At 42.9% G+C, this 18,774-nt stretch overlaps 1 protein-coding gene across 18 annotated transcripts in view; it reads left to right on the top strand.

The window, feature by feature from the left end:
- The window catches only part of tenm2 (teneurin transmembrane protein 2), a 1,150,537-nt gene that overhangs the window by 1,001,779 nt on the left and 129,984 nt on the right, over positions 1–18,774 (top strand). For 14 of the 18 annotated variants that reach the window (XM_062973910.1, XM_062973906.1, XM_062973905.1 and 11 more), the window contains one exon: positions 1,095–1,307. In XM_062973910.1, the coding sequence (XP_062829980.1) occupies positions 1,095–1,307 (213 nt within the window). The remainder of the gene's footprint in view (positions 1–1,094; positions 1,308–18,774) is intronic. The other 4 variants (XM_062973904.1, XM_062973902.1, XM_062973903.1 and 1 more) reach the window with 3 other exon arrangements.

Below are 18,774 nucleotides of genomic sequence, written 5' to 3'. Positions count from 1 at the left end.
TGGTCAGACAGGGTCTATTCAAGAGAAGAATCACCTACTCTTTGGCTCCATTAGACAAGTTTTTTTCTACCAGCAGATATACACAATTTGAGCCCTAGTCACTACATTTAAGACAATCTCAAGAATATTTGTTCACCTTTTCAAGTGCCAATATGATCTTTGTTAGAGATCTTGTCGAGAATGTCTTTGTTTTATCCCTCCTTCTCCCCCTTTCCTTTTCCTTCATCTTGTCTTATACTAAAAGATATGTGACCAACAATTTAGCTGATGTCCATTGATGACAAATGGAATAAAAGGTGAGCTCCTTCAATTTACCTAATTTTTAGAACTTACATTTTGAAGGATGCTGCTGTATATTAAGAAAGGGGTGGGGGACCAACTTATTAATATATACATTTAAATGGAGACTTGCCCGCTTAGAGTATAGATTGGGCATTCCTTATCCAGAATTCCAAAATACTCCAAAATCCAAAATTGTCTGCATGGATGGCTGAGATAGTAACACCTTTAGTTTTGGATGGTTCAGTATACACAAACTTTGTTTCATGCCCAAAATGATTAAAAATATTGTATATAAAATTATCTTTGGACTATGTAGATAAGGGCATATAAAACATGAATGCGGGTTTTGTTAAGAATTAGGCTCTATCTCCAAAATATCTCATTCTGTCCACATATGCAAATACACATATTCCAACGCTTTTAAAAATTATTTTAAAAATCCAACAAACTTCTGATCAAACCATTCTGGATAAGGGATGCTAATCCTCTATGCTGAATAAATTAATGATGCAAAGTTCAACTCATGAAATATTATTTATGAACAGTCTTGGAGCCAGGGCTATCTATCCACATCTCACAATTTGCAGGGTCCCGCGCTGGGGGAAAAGCGTGATAATGAATCATTTTTCTTAACGTTTTCAGCAGAATTGCACCAACTTGAGTGAGGACATACAGACAGAACTACTGCAATACCTAAATTCCAAAAGTGTGCTCTCCTACATGTGTTGTTTACAAGCCATACATTTCCCATAAATTCATAAAGTTTCTACTGCTCGTGACAATGCTGGACAATAATTTCTCTTTCTCTCCAGAAGTGTGTTCTGTAGATTGTGGCACTCATGGTGTCTGCATTGGTGGAGCATGTCGCTGTGAAGAGGGCTGGACAGGGGTAGCCTGTGACCAACGTGTCTGCCATCCCCGCTGCACAGAGCATGGAACTTGTAAAGATGGGAAATGTGAATGCCGAGAGGGCTGGAATGGGGAGCACTGCACCATTGGTAGGCAAACGACAGCCACCGAAACAGGCACATATTGCTTTCTTTTCATAACTTGTAGAAGCATAGTTATAATTGTGAATGGCAGAGGGCTGTCCCTTTATGGTCTCTTGTGCTTCTGAAATCTAAAACAGAGGATTGTGGGGTTTTGGGTTTGTTTGTTTTCTTTAAAAAAAGGCTGATAGAGAGAGGGGAGAGAAGGATCTGGAAAGCATCTCATAAAATCTACCAAGCAACAGGAAACAAGTCTGAGGATGATAAAAAGATAGTCTTGATTTGCTAAAAGAATAGAGCTTTAATCTAATAAAGGCTGTCATTTTAACAGTCTGAGACTAGTCTGCTTTTTCTTTGTGGATTTGTCAGAGTCAGTACCAAGTTATATCTGGTATTGATGCAAATTATTGTTTCACAGAATGTCTGCTATTTATTTCATCTAAGAATAATCATACAGAAAGAGACTTCCAACCAAACTATATTTGGTTACTATAGTTAACTATATTTTTTTCAATTAACACTCTCCCTCTTCCACCACCACCACACTTCCTGATCTGAGGCTACCTGCTTATTAAGTATTCCATTCAGAACACATCACCACAATAGCCATCGAGAGCAGGGGTCAAGTTGAGGGGGAACGGCACTCCCGTTGTTACAGAAATAGCTCCCTAGTATTTTCACATGTTGTGCTGTGACAGTGGTCATGGTGTTTGCCTATAGACCAACACAGCATGGGAGGGCCGAGCCAATGCTGCATCGTGCTGGTATACCCTTTCCTAACAGCATGCTGCTCAGTACAGCTTCGGCATCATGCAGAGTGCCATGACTAACACAATTGCATCTCCACTGTGATATGTCAGCCAAGAAAGTAATAACAAACATATATTGCTTCAGATGTTTTTGACCGTTTTGTATTTTAAATCTGAGTTACTTCATTTATCACTTCAAATATAGGTCACACATAGAAAACCCAGAGAGCAACTGATAGCCCACTTCTGCAGTTCAAAAGAAGTATAAAATTTCTTATTCTAAATTACATCTTTATTTGTAAGCCTGCCCCCCCCAACCCTAAAAAAAAAAAAAGCAGAGGGAAGTCACACCTATCCATGAGAATATGCAGTTTGGTGTCAGCATAAATGTTTGCTTTCCAATTCCATGTGTCACTCATTTAGTTAGCTAGTTCTTTTAAAAATGTTCAAGAAATATTTGAAAAGAAACTTTAGTTTTTACATTTCTTGACTGGGAAATGTGATGTTTAAAAAGGCAAAAGGCGAATTGAAACCGTGATGGCAACTGAAGACTTTAATGTGACAACCCTATTGCCAGTGAATTGGTTTTGACGTTGTTGTTGTTGTTGTTGTTGTTGTTGTTGTGTCCTTTTCAATCTGTTTGAGTAGCTAAACCTTTTGGGAAAGGCTTTTCATTTGGAATGAGAAATACCCTTCTATCTTCCACATATTTCAAGGCGAGGCTGAAGTTTATAGCATGCTTCTAATGCAGTCTACAAACACTGAAATCAATAATCCCAAGGAGATGTGGGCTGGTTTCATTGGCCTTGTGCACTTCAGTAGCGGCAGGGTCTCTTTTTATTCCTGTACGGGCAAATTCCAAGACTACTGTCATTTTATATCAGCTTTGTATCTAGTCAATAATTCTTCCGAAAAGGTTTACCTTCTCCTATGTTTGCGTTAATGTCTTTGTTCCTTGAAGTGTTTTCCTATGTGTCTCTGTAATGTTTTTCTTCCATTTAAATCCTACGTGCACCATAGAGTAAGCCCTGTTGAATCCAATAGGGCATAATGCTGAAGAGGGGCACATAGGATTTCATTGTTACTGTGCACACAATAAAATGGATATATATTTGATTGCTCAGATAAGATTTGTGCGAAGTCTTGTATTCTGCCTCAATGGCTACACTATTGCGAAATGTGTTCTCCCCCCCCCCTTTTTTTTTCTTTTTCTTTTTTAAGAGTATAATACCTGCAGCTGAAGTATTATCAGTGTTTTATCACTTGCCTTTCTACAAATATTTTTTTTGTTTGGCTAGAAATGGATTGTGCTTTTTTAACAGTAGAATTTTAGATCTGTTAACACAAGGTATTTAGAAGGGCAAATCATTAGATAACATTTTTATTTTATCTTGAAATACAACTCTGGAAGCCCTCTTAGCCACAGTATTCTGCTTTTAGAAGGATGTTACCCTATCTTGTTTTGGGCCTGGAGGTTTAAAAATGTTTCATTTTAAATATCTTCAGATATTTCTGCCCTCCCCAATCTTTCCACTCTAAATGACATTGCATGCATATAAACAGGCATTCACATACCTAACACTTGATACATGAGGTCCAAACACTTGAAACCTTTCATTGTTTCAAAATTTTGGATTGATGTCAACAATAGCTCTTTACAACAAGGAAATCCTGTGAATGCATCCACAGCATGATAGGGAAACACAGTCTCCCAGTGGTCTTTGTGCCCAGAATCCTTCTTCAACAGCAAAAGGGATGCATTATCACCAGGCTTCTATAGCATTTCTGCTACAACTGCCAGATAAATTTAAGAGGGGATAAAAGAAGTGGGAAATTAAGTGTAATTCATTATTGCTGGAGTGACAGCAAATGAAATATGGGCCTTCCCAAATTTTGGAGTTAGGTCATAATGAGCCATAATTCTATAGGTGACATACACTGGTATAACTTACCATTTTATCAGTGTACTTTTGTTGTGGTGGTGGAAGGTCTCCAGTTTCTCTTCATGCAATAACCTTCCTCCTTGTTCCAGCACAACCTCAGGTGGGTGTTTGCATGGAGAATCAGTGGGCAGAAGACTGGGCACCATCTCACATGCATTTGTCCAGACAGGAAAAGAAACAGCTGTCATCCTTCCAGAGCTCCCACAAGTACACCAGAGGTCTGGTAGGGTAAAAGCTGTTCCTTTTTCCCACATGCAGAACTCCATTCAGATAGTGTCCAGGAATCCCTGTGTTCTCTAATCAATGCTTGTGTGTGTGTTTGGATATACTAACACTGTCAAGCTGCATTGTGCAGCCACCGATATTAGAGATTTATGCTCTGCCAGTAGTACAGTTGGATCCCAGTCAACAGTTCATTTATGAAATAATGCCTTCTACCTAGTCTGGAATTTGATGCCATCACAACAGATCACAAATAAAAGGGTCTCTAATATGCTGTATGAAATTCTAAATACTACAGTAAAAGATCAGTGATGCATGTTGGAAATTATGCAGAGAGCTACAAAGGGAGAGTGTCTTACAAAGGATGCAATGGTGTATCACACAAATAGTGCAAAGAAGTAGAATAACAGAAAATTCATAAATATTGCATCCTTAGTTCTATTATTAAAATACTATACATTTCACTTTGCTTTTTACCATTTTACTTCTAGAGCTGTTATTCTACCTGTTTGCACAATTTGCATGATACTAGCAGTTGAATCTTACTTCAACTATGGTGGCAGAAAGTAACCTATACTACAATCAGAAGGGAGAAACAGCTTAAGGGTCAGGCAGGAGGCAACTTGATGTATACTGTCCAACAGTTTGTTGTTCATTCTGCTTACCACTAGTATAAACTGTATAGGTAAAAGTCACAATATAGTACTAGTATAACCACAAGACACTTCTTCCTTAAACCACAGTGTAAAATTGTTTATATTTATTGTAACAGTATCCATCTATAATGGACTATATAAGAAATACTATAATGTATCCGGCTAAAATGGACTATATGAGAAATACTATATTGCCAGTTTTATAGTGGAACTCTCTCCCCCGGACTGTGGTGGAGGCTCCTTCTTTGGAGGCTTTTAAGCAGAGGCTGGATGGCCATCTGTCGGGGGTGCTTTGAATGCGATTTCCTGCTTCTTGGCAGGGGGTTGGACTGGATGGCCCATGAGGTCTCTTCCAACTCTACTATTCTATGATTCTATGATTATAACTCTAGACTTCCCAATGAAGCTGAACTGAGTGGGTTGTCTCTATCAGTGTCTGTCTGCCTGGAGGGTAGGTGCTGTTGGTCCAAAATACAGTTGGTTCTCTCTATCGATAGATTCAACCATCCATGCCTTCAAAATATTCCACCACCACCACCCCAAAAAAAGTAAATTTGTTTTTGCCATTTTATATAAGAAACACCATTTTACTGTGCCATTATATATAATGCAACTTGAGAATCCACGGATTCTGGTGTCCATGGTGCTGTTATTTTAGTCCTCTTTTCAGATTCAGTCATTTTATTTATTATTATTATTAGACTGACTCTAAATGGCTGGTGACATTGGGGCTTTCTGATGCTGAGCACTGCATTCTGGGAAATGTAGCATTCTGGGAAATGTGGGCCTTTTGCATTCTCTACCACAGGGGGCCTCGCCTTCCCAAACTGCATTTCCCAGAATGCTGTGTTGTCAGACTCCCACCCAACTCTGCTTACCTCACCCCCAGCTGTCTTTCCTTATAGTGACTGGATCAAATAAACAGCCTTGGTTTTTAAAACACTTAATGTCCTCATGGGCTTACCAAAGTTGCTTAATGCTTATACTGAAAATTAAACTGACTTTGGGAGGCACCGGAATATTACAGAATCTTAACAAAAATGATTGGTGAGTGTTTTGATTCTTAAATTCCCCACCACCACCACATTTCCTGCATGTTTCTGATATCAATTTGTATCCATGAATGTAATGAATTTAATACGACTTACAAGGAGTAATGTTATTTTTGCACACCCCTGGTAGTTACATTTTGATGAGTGTATATAGGACTCAGCTTTAGGTACTTAGGGTACCTGAAGCTTTTTTTTAAAGAATGGGTTTTGAAAAGGTGCAGGAGATTATCCATCGTAATTACTTAGGCGATCCCTCGTAGTTCGAGGATGATGATCTTCCAATTGTGGGATCTTGGAGGTGGGTTCTTAGGTGGTGTTCATTTCTCTTTTTTGGCTGCAGAGTGGTGACCCCTCTGGGCGTGGCAGTCCAGTCAGGGATAACAGAGGCAGACTATGTTTAGGGCACCTTTTCTAGCCCCTTCCCTGTGTGGGGTGAGCAGAGCGGATCCTAAAAAGGGCTGATCAGTCATGGATACAGCTGCCGGACTACTCAACTGCCTCGAACCTTGAGGTAGAGTGACTGAGTCCATATCCACCGCCCATGTGCCAGTCTGTGACTAGGGGCTTCCAGATTTCACAGTCCCTGCCCCCGTCGCCACTCGCTGATCGCCATGGGACTTTTGTTGGTTTGTTTTTATTTTTCTTGGAAGATGTCTGTGTGTGATTTTTTTTTAATGTGTGGAGGTCGGTGCAACACACAGTCTTCACAGAGTGAGGTCCCAGCGAGGACAGTGGCTTCTCATTCTGTTGCAGCCTTCTTCCGCCTTCACAGCCGTTGTAACATGTACCATGTTATCCTCTGCCTGCTCCACCTTTGAGGTCTTAGGGTCTTCGGATTGTGCTTGGTCTGGATCCTCCCCTGTGACCCCTCCTGGTAGTGCATGACTCCAGTGGTTGTGCCCTCAGGTTCATTGGAACACGCAAGCCCCCTCACTGCGACAAGGTGACAATCCATTGGGGGGAGATTATCCATAACTGGAGTTATTTTAGTATTCCTCATGGTTTCCTTCTAATCATTCCAATGTTGATGTTTATAGTCACTTACCCTGCTTTCTGTATCAATGCAGATGACAAATTTCTTAAGTGTAGATGTTCATTGTATGTATATTGTCCCATCTGTTTTTGACTCTAAGGTCTCTCATTCTCTGTTAGCTTTTTGGCATCTAAAACTAATGTCCTTTAGTTTTCTTTTTGGACTAATACTCAATATTCAATACTCAACAGGTCGTGTGTACAATAGGCTCATTATACTATCCTTTTGAAATTGTACAGTAACTGTCTTAATTAAAAGGTGTCATATTTGCACAATGAACATCTGGTATTTTATCTTGATCCTGATTGATTCATTCATTCATTAATTCATACTTAACTCTGATATGGGCCAGAATTAGAAGATTCATTTTAAAATTTTAGTGTCAGAGATGTATTCTGGATCCATTGAACTTGGCAAAACCTTAAGGGCCTGTATGAAGAACTATTGCACTGGGTTCCGTAACTCAGTTTTTCAATAGTAAAGCTTTGCATTTTTTCACTAACAACAAAAAAGGCCTGTTTTCCTTTGTATCTAACATATACCACATTAGACCCAATACAAAGTAAATTGAGTATTCATAAATCTCATTGATCAAATTTTAAGTTCTCCACTGTGAGAGAGGGATTTTCTTTTTATCAGCTTCTACTGAAAGCGTAATTAATCATATGTAGGCTTTTAAAAAAAATCAACAGTAGATTTTTGTCAGATGATAATTCAAGGAACGCATGTAACACATTTTTTTCAATATGAATGTCTTTTTTCCATTGTCCTTACTTGGTGTCACTTGTCATAATTACTAAATGCATCAGAATATTGTCAGGGTTGGACTTTTTTCTTTCTTTCTCCCAATCTATATGAAAATGTATGGTCTCATTTCTTCTCTATTCCACTTTAAATAGATAATCAGTATATCTGTCAAACAGACACACATTTTATATCCTAAACTTCAAAGTACAGCCTCCTGCAAGTAATTGTGAATAACGTCCTCACCTAAATCAGAATGTTTTTCCTTTGATGGTGGGATTGATACATCAGCTATTTTGACTTTTTTCCTATGAATTCTACAACTTGTTTGTATGATCTGCTGATCTAACTGCTGAAAGGATAGAACTGATTTTGCTTTTCTGAAGTGTATTCACTGTACAAGGCAGCCATTAACATTCCACCAATGTTGCTTTCTTTCTCTGAAGCACCAGTTTCAGAGAGATAATAATAATAATAATAATAATAATAATAATAATAATAATAATAATAATAATAATTGTGCGGTTTTCTGGCATTGTATATTTTTTCCGCTTCTGTGACTGTTCATTTGGGTTTTGATGATTCCGTAGCCCACTTGTCGATGGATGTCCAGAATCAGCAGCATCCACCGCGGTCCTTTTTATCCTGGGCGACGACCGAGCCAGTATAGACTTCGTTTGGGTTTGATTCTCCATAATGCTAATGGGTTAGGTGCTCTTGGTTGTTCTCACAGAACAAAATGGAACTGATGGAAATAACAACTGAAATGATCAGCAAACGAGTGCAAAAAGTCAAGAACTGGACATCGCCTGGTAGTGATCAACTTCATGGATTTTGGCTCAAACATCTGATTAGTTTACATGGAAAAATGGCCCAACAATTCAATGAGATGCTGCAGAAAGGAAGTATCAGTGAATGGCTAACAACTGGAAGAACATACCTGATGCAAAAGGATCCAGCAAAAGGAGCAGCACCAGAAAACTACAGGACAATAACGTGTCTGCCCACTATGTTTAAACTACTGACTGGCATCATAGCTGACAGAATTCAAGACTATCTTGAAGAAAAAAACATCTTGCCAGATGAACAGAAAGGCAACAAACGGAAAAGCAGGGGCACAAAAGACCAGTTATTGATTGACAAAATGATTCTGGAGAACTGTAAGAGCCGAAAAGCTAATCTTCACATGACGTGGATTGACTACAAAAAGGCCTTTGACTCACTCCCACACAGCTGGATCATCAAGTGCCTGGACGCCATCGGGATTTGTAAAACCGTTGGCACCTTCATTGAAAACATGATGGAGCACTGGAAAACTGAACTGTTTGTTGGAAATGAAAGCTATGGACTTGTCAACATCAGGAGAGGAATTTTCCAGGGAGATTCATTGTCCCGTCTGCTTTTCATTATTGCCATGATCCCTCTGTCAACAATCTTACAAAAAAACAAATCTCGGCTATCAAACATCTAAGAATTCTCACAAAATTTCACATTTGATGTACATGGATGACCTGAAGCTATATGGGAAAACGGAAACTGAAATCCAGTCTCTGACCAACACTGTCTGAATTTTTAGCACTGATATCAACATGGAGTTTGGTTTGGACAAATGTTCGACAGTGGCATTGAAGAAGGGAAAAATCACTGAAAGTGAGGGCATAAATATGCCTAATGGCCAAACAATAAAGTGTCACCAGCCAGAGGCCTATAAATATCTGGGCATATTACAGCTGGACAACATCAAGCATGAACATGTGAAAACTGTGGTCAGCAAAGAATACACACAAAGGGTCAGAAAAATTCTCAAAAGCAAGCTCAATGGAGGCAACACCATCAAGGCCATAAACACCTGGGCCATACCTGTCGTAAGATATACTGCTGGCATTATAAATTGGACACAGGTGGAACTGGACAATTTGGACAGAAAAACAAGAAAACTCATGACCATTCATCATTCCCTGCACCCTCGCAGTGATGTTGACCGGCTATATCTGCCTAGAAGATCAGGGGGCAGAGGACTCTTACAAGTAAAACAAGCAGTCAAAGAAGAAGAACATGCCCTGGTAGAATATGTCAAGCAAAGTGAAGAACCTGCTTTGATTGAAGTCAAAAATCAGAAACTCCTCAAAACACAGCAGACAAAAAACAAGTACAAGAAAACCGCACTACAAACTAGAGCTGACAGCTGGCACAACAAAACACTGCATGGAAAGTTCCTTGACAAAATTGAAGGAAAAGCTGACAAGGAGAAGACCTGGCTCTGGCTCACGAATGGGACCCTGAAGAAGGAGACAGAAGGCCTGATCCTTGCAGCCCAGGAGCAAGCCATCAGAACAAATGCTATTAAGGCCAAGATTGAAAAATCAGCTGATGACCCAAAATGCAGACTGTGCAAGGAAACCGACGAAACCATTGATCATATCCTCAGCTGCTGTAAGAAAATCGCACAGACAGACTACAAACAGAGGCACAACTATGTGGCCCAAATGATTCATTGGAACTTATGCCTCAAGTACCACCTCCCAGCAGCAAAGAACTGGTGGGATCACAAACCTGCAAAAGTATTGGAAAATGAGCACGCAAAGATACTGTGGGACTTCCGAATCCAGACTGACAAAGTTCTGGAACACAACACACCAGACATCACAGTTGTGGAAAAGAACAAGGTTTGGATCATTGATGTTGCCATCCCAGGTGACAGTCGCATAGATGAAAAACAACAGAAAAAACTCAGCCGCTATCAGGACTTCAAGATTGAACTTCAAAGACTCTGGCAGAAACCAGTACAGGTGGTCCCGGTGGTGATGGGCACACTGGGTGCCGTGCCAAAAGATCTCAGCCGGCATTTGGAAACAATAGACATTGACAAAATCACCATCTGCCAACTGCAAAAGGCCACCCTACTGGGATCTGCACACATCATCAGAAAATACATCACACAGTCCTAGACACTTGGGAAGTGTTCGACTTGTGGTTTTGCGAAACGAAATCCAGCATATCTATCTTGTTTGCTGTGCCATACAACGTCGTTGTGTTGATAATAATAATAATAATACTATTATTATTATTATTATTATTATTATTATTATTATTATTATTATTATTGTATTTCTCATCCGCCTCTCCTTATGTTACATCGTATTGTTGGAGACAATATAGCAAAGATATTTTAACAGTTGAGATTAAATCGGGTAGCAATGTGGTTGGGACTACTAGAGGCCAAATAAGAATTGAGGATCTAAGAAACAGGTTTTTCAGAAATAAGCTGGTTCCCATTGTCTGTTATGATTGTTGATTTAGTAATGTGGCATGATACTAGTAATTCCTGGAAGGAAAATACAGACTCTTCATACAAGTAGCCAGACTTAAGTGTCTTCATTTTCTTGAAATGATCATTGCACCTGGGTCATGATTGGCTTGTCTCGGCCACTCCACATTCAATTTGAGCCCACTAATTTTGGGAATATCCCACATCACATACTTTGAAAGAACTGTGTTGACAGATAAAAGCGGAACATATTTTAAACCAGAATGTTTTCAGTAGGGATAAGATGGATTATTAATACATCAGAAAGCGGGCTGTATAAGATTTTTCTTAAAAATTATTTACAGATTTTGCAATATCTTTTCTGCTTGCCTGATATTCTCCTGCATTTATTTCAGAACATTATGGGACTTTTTAAAACTCAATCTGACCCTGTTTGAGCCATGAATGGGCAAAAATGTGTGGATGTAATTCAGTGATTCCCAAAGTGGGCACTACCCCCCCCCCGGTGGGTGCTGCAGCGATCCAGGGGGGCGGTGATGGCACCTATTAGGACACGGGGGCAAGGCCAAATGCATTGCGGGGCCTCTTCCCAAGTGCCAGAGACAGGGCTGAGCACCTGAGGCGCCTGTTGGGACGCAGGGGATGGAGCTAGAGAAGTGGGCATGGCTTCTTCCCAAGAGCCTGAGACAGGGCTGAGCCTCTATACCTCTCCTGAGAGGCCTTTTAGGACTAAAGGGTGGGGCTAGGGGCAGGGGCAGGGCTTTTTCCCAAGAGTGCAAACAGGGCTGAGTCTCTGTATACCTCCCCTGAGGCGCTTGTTAGAGCATGGGGGCGGGGTATAGAAGTTCAGCCCCATTAGGCACTTGGGAAGAGGCCCTGCCCCCTCCTCTAGCCCCATCCCCTGTGCCCTGGCAGGTGCTGCAGGACAGGAATAGAAGCTCAGCCCTGCCTCAGAGCTCGTAACTCCACCCATCCCAGTCCTGGCCGCCCATTTGTGGCTCTGCCCCCTCCTCCTCCCAGCCCTGCATCTTGGACTAGGGGAGAGGCTCAGCCCCGCCCTCTTGAGCAGGGGCCACACCCACCCCTCTAAGCCACGCCCTCCTGTCCAGGGGGCGCTGAGTAATATTTATTCTGGAAAGGGGGTAGTAGGCCAAATAAGTTTGGGAACCGCTGATGTAATTCCAAAATGAATAAGGCAGTTGGGGTGTTTTGTAAATACTGTACATAATGTTTAAGTCTAGAAATTTTAGTCAAAAAAACTGACCGGAAAAACCTGGGTCAGCTTATGAATGAATCAATATAAATAATATACTTTAACTGTTATCAATAAAGGAAACATATCTGAGTAAAGTGGTGAAAAGCAAGGGCTTAATCCATTCTGGGACAAAAAGAAGCAAAAATCCCTTGTACTTTCTCTTTTGTCCTTTTTGAATGCCTTTGCAGGAAAACAGTAGTTGGCACTTTTCCTTCTCTGTGTAATGAGCCTCAATATATCCAAGGGTCCATAATTTTGGCCTCAACTAATACATGAAGTTGACTTTTATATGAGTATATACGGTAACTGTTCTTACACAAAAGTTGTTCAGTACCACATCATTATGTAACTCACTATCACAGTCATTCCCTCTCCCCTCAAGGACCTCACTGTAAAAGAGTTTGCCAGTATTATCAAGTCATGCCTATTCTTTCAATTGGATCTTTTCTCTCTTTTGGTTTTCAGTGAAGTCAGTCATTTTCTTTATTATTATTCTTTCTTTCTTTAAAAAAAAGCTTTAATTTCTTTATTTTTGGCATTATTGCACAAACAGAATAATAAATCAGGCCTATGTTCTTTACTTTCTTTAAAAATGTTTGTGTCTTTTTCCTATTAGTAACATTCTGTCAGCTCTATGGACAGTTTCTGATACTTGTAATTCATAGACAATTTTATTGCTTCAGTTTTCAGAAACCATACAGTGTACTTTGCAATGCTGGGAAATATACTTTAATTGTTTTCTAAATATTTGTCATCTTACAGTCCTAATGACCCTTAACATCCTAACAGATGAAGTTCTTTCATTCATGCATTCAGTATTTGGGGGGAAATATGCAAGTATGAGTGTGTGAGAGAAAGGGAGACAGAGAGAGAGAGAGAGAGAGATGATGATGATGATGATGATGATGATGATAGATAGGTGACAGATGTCCCACATAAATAGAGAACCGTATTTTTTTTTAAAAGCTCTGCCATTCAAGATGCAGTTTTATTTATACATAAGGAAGCTACTGCAGAATCGGTCTTACCATTACTGAGGATTATATACTGATTCTCAGAGTTTAGGCCTTTAGGCATTTGTAGAGGCAATCTTCAATGTATTTTAAAATTGATTAATTTCTTAATGCAAGAAAATGGATACACAAACACACATTTCTAGAATATGTATTCAGATTTGTTTTTAAATTATTCTAAATAGAATCATAAAGGAATACATTTTGCATAAGAGTGTATCAAATAACAAAACCATTATCAATATTTGTGGTCTTAATCCAACAAGTCCCTTAACTACTATGGGACTCCATTCTACCTTGCCGTCTGCATTTGTCAGGACCCAGGCTGCAGAGCACCAATAACCATGCGCAGAGACCAGAATCTATCTAATATCTTTATTAAAGGAATATATAAAGTCAATAAAAACAAGTGAAGAATATAGTTCAGAAGTAGACCTTTCAGGAAAGGTCAAATATAGTCCAGGAAAACAATGTCCAATATGTGATATTAGAGTCCAAAGTTATAATCCAATAACCGAAACACACACTTTGCCAAGCAAAGTGTGGGGAAATGACAGGGTCCTTTAGTCCAATGGAGCTTGACAACAAGGCTGGAAGCAAACTAGATTCTTGGCAAACAAGGCTTGATACGAGGCAACAAGAGGCAAGAAGCAAGAACGAGATCCGTGGCAGGCTTGGAACTAGAACAAAGTCCGTGGCAAGGTCCGGGAAACAGGGAACTGGAGTAGCGTAGTCCACACACGATCTCACTCCCGAAGCTGACGAATTGACTCCGCAAGGATTTCCTTGCGGGTAAACACCTATATAGGATCTTGTTTTCCCACCAAGGAACACTTTCCCTGGGGAACAAGAAACGAAACCGATACTGTGTCCAGATGCATGACTCCTTAAGATTTCCCAAGGGAGACAGGCTTAATCAGCTAATTGTCTGGCAGCAATCCTGGCGCTTCTGCGATTCGCCTCCCTAGCGCCTCTATCTCGATTATAATAATCCCGGCGAGAAAATGGGGGAGATTTCTGCTCAAGGCTTGTTTGGCTGACTTCTTGTGGGCAAACATCTTGCAGGTGCAAGGGCTCCAATTCTGGCTGAAACGGTGGGAAACCCAAGTTTTCCTCTTCATCTGCCACAATAGTACTACGAATGGGACTACATGGCCCATGAGTCATCACACTATCCCCCTCCTCAAGGCCCCTCTCCAAAACGGGCCCTCTTCCCGAGGTGCGGGGCCGCGGCTTGGCAGGGTAGGCCTGATGGAAGCGACGGACTAAGTCGGGGGCATGGACTGTGGAAGCGTCTTCCCAAGAGCGTTCTTCGGGCCCAAAACCCACCCAGTCAATGAGATACTGAAGGCGGCGGCGGTGGAAGCGAGAATCCAAAATGTCCTGAACCTCGAATTCCTCCTCCCCATCCACCAAAACAGGAGTGGGTGCCGGCCGGTCTGCATCGGGGCGGACACCATCCGCCGGAAGGAGCAGGGAGCGATGAAACACTGAATGGATGCGCATAGAGCGCGGAAGTTGGAGTTTGAAAGTCACGGGGTTAAGTTGCGCCACCACTGGGTAGGGACCAATGAAACGGGCATCTAGCTTCCGGCACGGACGGTGGGAGGGCAAAAAGCGAGTGGACAGCAGAACCCGATCTCCTACCTTGATTTCGCGGCCCGGCTGGCGATGACTGTCAGCGTGGCGTTTATAGTCCTCCTTGGCTTGGTCCAGTTGCTGGAGCAATAGTTGTTGCACCGCTGTGAGTTCCTGCAGCCAGTCCTCCGCTGCAGGGACTTCTGAGGTTTCAATGACAGGAGGAAAGAAACGTGGATGGAAGCCGTAGTTTGCAAAGAACGGGGTTTCCTTGGTTGAAGCCTGGACACCGTTGTTGTAGGCAAACTCTGACAGAGGTAATAGGGAAGCCCAATTGTCCTGTTGATAGTTTACATAACAGCGAAGGTATTGTTCCAAAGTGGCATTGGTACGCTCCGTTTGCCCATCTGTTTGGGGATGATGAGCTGAGGATAAACGAGAGTCTATGCCCAATAGTTTTTGTAGTGCCTTCCAGAATCGAGAGGTGAATTGAGATCCACGGTCAGTGACCAAACTCTTGGGCAATCCATGTAACCGGAAAATATGCTGAAGGAATAAATCTGCAGTCTGTTTGGCCGTGGGAAGGCCATCACAAGGAATGAAGTGGGCCAACTTGGTGAAAAGGTCCACCACCACTAGGATCGTGGTATATCCAAGGGAGGGTGGTAGGTCGGTGATAAAATCCGCAGAAATTATCTCCCATGGACGAGATGGAGTAGGAAGGGGATGCAGTAGCCCTGTGGGCTTCTCCCTTCTTGTCTTGGAACGCTGGCATACCGGGCAGGTATTGACATATTTTTCCACATCCTTGCGGATCTTGGGCCACCAAAAATCTCGTAGGATCAAATGCATGGTTTTAAATAGCCCAAAATGCCCTGCTGGCTTGCAGTCATGACATAGGTGAAGTGCCTTTTCTCTGCCTGGTCCTGGAGGGATGTAGACATGATTTCTGTAGCATAATAGCCCATCCTTAAGTGAGAAAGGGAAACGTAGTCCTTGGCGAATTTGATCTTGAGCCCAGGCATCCGCTTGTTGACTGGCTCTAATTTCTTGAGCACCAAGGGGTCCTGGAGTAGAGGGAGTTGGTTCAACTGCAGTGGATTTGGTGTTTCCCACTGTGAGCGTGGCAAAGTTTCAGGCTGTAGCAATTGGGATTCGAAGGTCTCTCTGCGCCCTACAGCATACTCTGGTTTCCGTGATAGAGCATCTGCTTGCTTGGTCTGAGCTGGGGTTACATAATGGATCTGGAAGTCAAAACGCTCAAAAAATAAAGCCCAGCGCTGCTGCCTCTGATTTAACTTGCGGGCAGTTCTTAGATGTTCCAAATTACGATGGTCAGTATGAACCTCAATGGGAAATTTGGCCCCTTCTAACCAATGTCTCCAATTTTCAAAGGCTGCCTTTATGGCCAAGAGTTCCTTCTCCCAAATAGTGTAATTTCTCTCTGGGGCTGTCAGTTGACGGGAGTAAAAGGCACAAGGGTGAAGATGTTCTCCCACTGGTTGCATGAGTACAGCCCCAATTGCCACATCGGAGGCGTCAGCCTGCACAACAAAAGGGGTTTTAGGATCAGGGTGCTGTAGAATTGGCTGGGACGTGAATAATTTCTTTAGTTGCTGGAACCCTTCCTCTGCTTGTTCCGTCCAGCGGAAAGGCTGTTTTCCACGGATGCAGCTGGTGATTGGGTCAGACCAGCGGGCAAAGTCTGGAATGAACTTGCGGTAGTAGTTCGCGAACCCCAAGAAACGTTGCACCTCTTTCTTGTTGGTTGGCGCCCGCCATTCCAATACTGCTGAAACCTTTGCCGGGTCCATGGAGAGCCCTAGTGGCGAGACACGGTATCCCAGGAAATCTACCTCTTGTAGATCAAAAGCGCATTTTTCCAACTTGGCATATAGTCCATGATCCCGCAATCGTTGTAACACCATTCTGACGTGTTTCTCATGTTCTGATTGTGATCTAGAAAACACCAAAAAATCGTCCAAGTAGATGATCAAGAACCGATCTAGATAATCCTGAAAAATATCATTGACAAAGTGCTGGAACGTTGCGGGAGCTCCGGATAAACCGAAATTCATGACTAGGGACTCGAATAATCCGAATTTAGTCTGGAAGGCGGTTTTCCACTCGTCCCCCTCCCTGATGCGAACTAGATTGTAAGCCCCCCGAAGATCCAGCTTGGTGTAAACCTTGGCCCCTCGAAGCCGGTCTAATAGGTCCGAGATCAAAGGCAGGGGATAGCGGTTCCGCTTTGTGATATTGTTCAATGCTCTATAGTCCACAACCAAGCGTAGGTCCCCTGACTTCTTTTTCACAAACATCACTGGGGAAGCGGCTGGGGATTGAGAGGGTCTGATGAACCCTTTGCGGAGGTTTGACTCTATGAACTCCCTGAGAGCTTCTTGCTCTGGTTCGGTCAGGGAGTAGAGGTGTCCTCGCGGGATCGGGGCCCCCTCCACCAAGTCAATGGCACAATCGTAGGGTCTATGCGGGGGTAGTTTCTCGGCTTCCTTTTCATTGAAAACATCCCAAAAGTCTGAGTATTTCTTGGGCAAGGTGATGATGGGTTCAGCGTCTGTGGCATGGCAGACCTTGGCTACAAGACAATGGTTTTGGCAATATTTAGAAGCAAACTGCAGTTCTCTGTTGGTCCAGGAGATGTTGGGGTCGTGGAGTGTCAGCCATGGAATTCCCAAAATCACAGGGAAGTGAGGGACCTCGGTAACAAAGAAGGAAATCTCCTCCATGTGTTCCCTTATCCACATTCTGGTGGGTTCAGTCCATTGGCTTACTGGACCTGTCTTTAGGGGACGGCCATCTATGGCTTGCACCACCCGGGCGTTCTTGAAATCGTGATATTGTAATCCCAGAGAGTCGGCATACTCTCTATCGATGAAATTGTTTGTTGCTCCTGAGTCTATCATGGCATGGATCATGACGGGTCCTTTTTTCGCTGACCACAAGGTGACCACTAGGAGGAATAGGACCCCGGTTTGCGGCTCTTGAGTGGGGTTTTTGACCGGGTTGGCAAGCCTCTCTACGCCCGGTCGCTGGCTTCCCCCGCCGGCTTTGCGCTAGCCGCCTCGGCCGTCTCCGTCTCCGCGGAGGACGCCGCCGCCAAGCGAGCGGCGGGCTTTCTTTTGGCTGGACATTCTCTGGCAAAGTGGCCCCCGTTCTCGCAGTACCAACAGAGGTTTAAATGTTGGCGGCGGGCCTTCTCGGCGACATCTAATCTGGGACGTACATTGCCCAACTGCATCGGCTCCTCCTCGCTTCCTCTGGGGTATGGGGCTGGTGGTGGGGGTCTCCACACTGGACGTGGCTGAATACTGACGGGAGCGGGAGGTTTTACTCCTGCTCTTCCACTCTGGCCTCGGAGCCACTGTTTTCTATTGGCAAGCATGACTTCGGCTCGTAAACATTGGTCAATAAGTCTCTCAAGAGAGTTTGGAGGATCCACCTTGGAGATTTCTTCCTGCATCTCGATGTTGAGACCCTCACGAAACTGTCCTCTGAGGGCTACATCATTCCAACCGGTGTTTTGGGCCAGCACTCGGAACTCGGCTATGTACTGGGACAACGGCCTGTCCCCTTGGAAAAGGCGCCGGAGTTTATGGCCGGCTGCCTCTAGATTGTCCTCGATCCCCCAAGTCGCCTTAAGGTGATTCAGGAAGTTTTGCGCGGAACTTAGGTGCATGGAGGCTTCATCAAATAGCGCCGTCGCCCAATTGGCCGCTGGCCCTTCTAGGAGACTGTAAATCCATGCCACCTTGACTTCTTCTTGGGGAAACTCGGCGTGGCGGGCTTCTATGTACGCCTGGCATTGGCGACGGAAAACATGAACCTTGGAAGCTTCTCCAGAAAACTTGGTTGGTAGCGCTAGGGCAGGGAGACGGGCTCCGCGTTCCTTCAAGCCCCGTATTTCTCCCTCCTGCGTATGGAGTGTATCACGGATTCTGTCTAATTCATCCTTGGAAATGGTGTAGCTGA

This window comes from Anolis carolinensis, chromosome 2 (genome assembly GCF_035594765.1).
Source record: "Anolis carolinensis isolate JA03-04 chromosome 2, rAnoCar3.1.pri, whole genome shotgun sequence".
Classification (NCBI taxonomy): domain Eukaryota; kingdom Metazoa; phylum Chordata; class Lepidosauria; order Squamata; family Dactyloidae; genus Anolis; species Anolis carolinensis.
The sequence above is the reverse complement of the archived record's forward strand: the minus strand, read 5'-3'. Positions and strand labels throughout refer to the sequence as shown.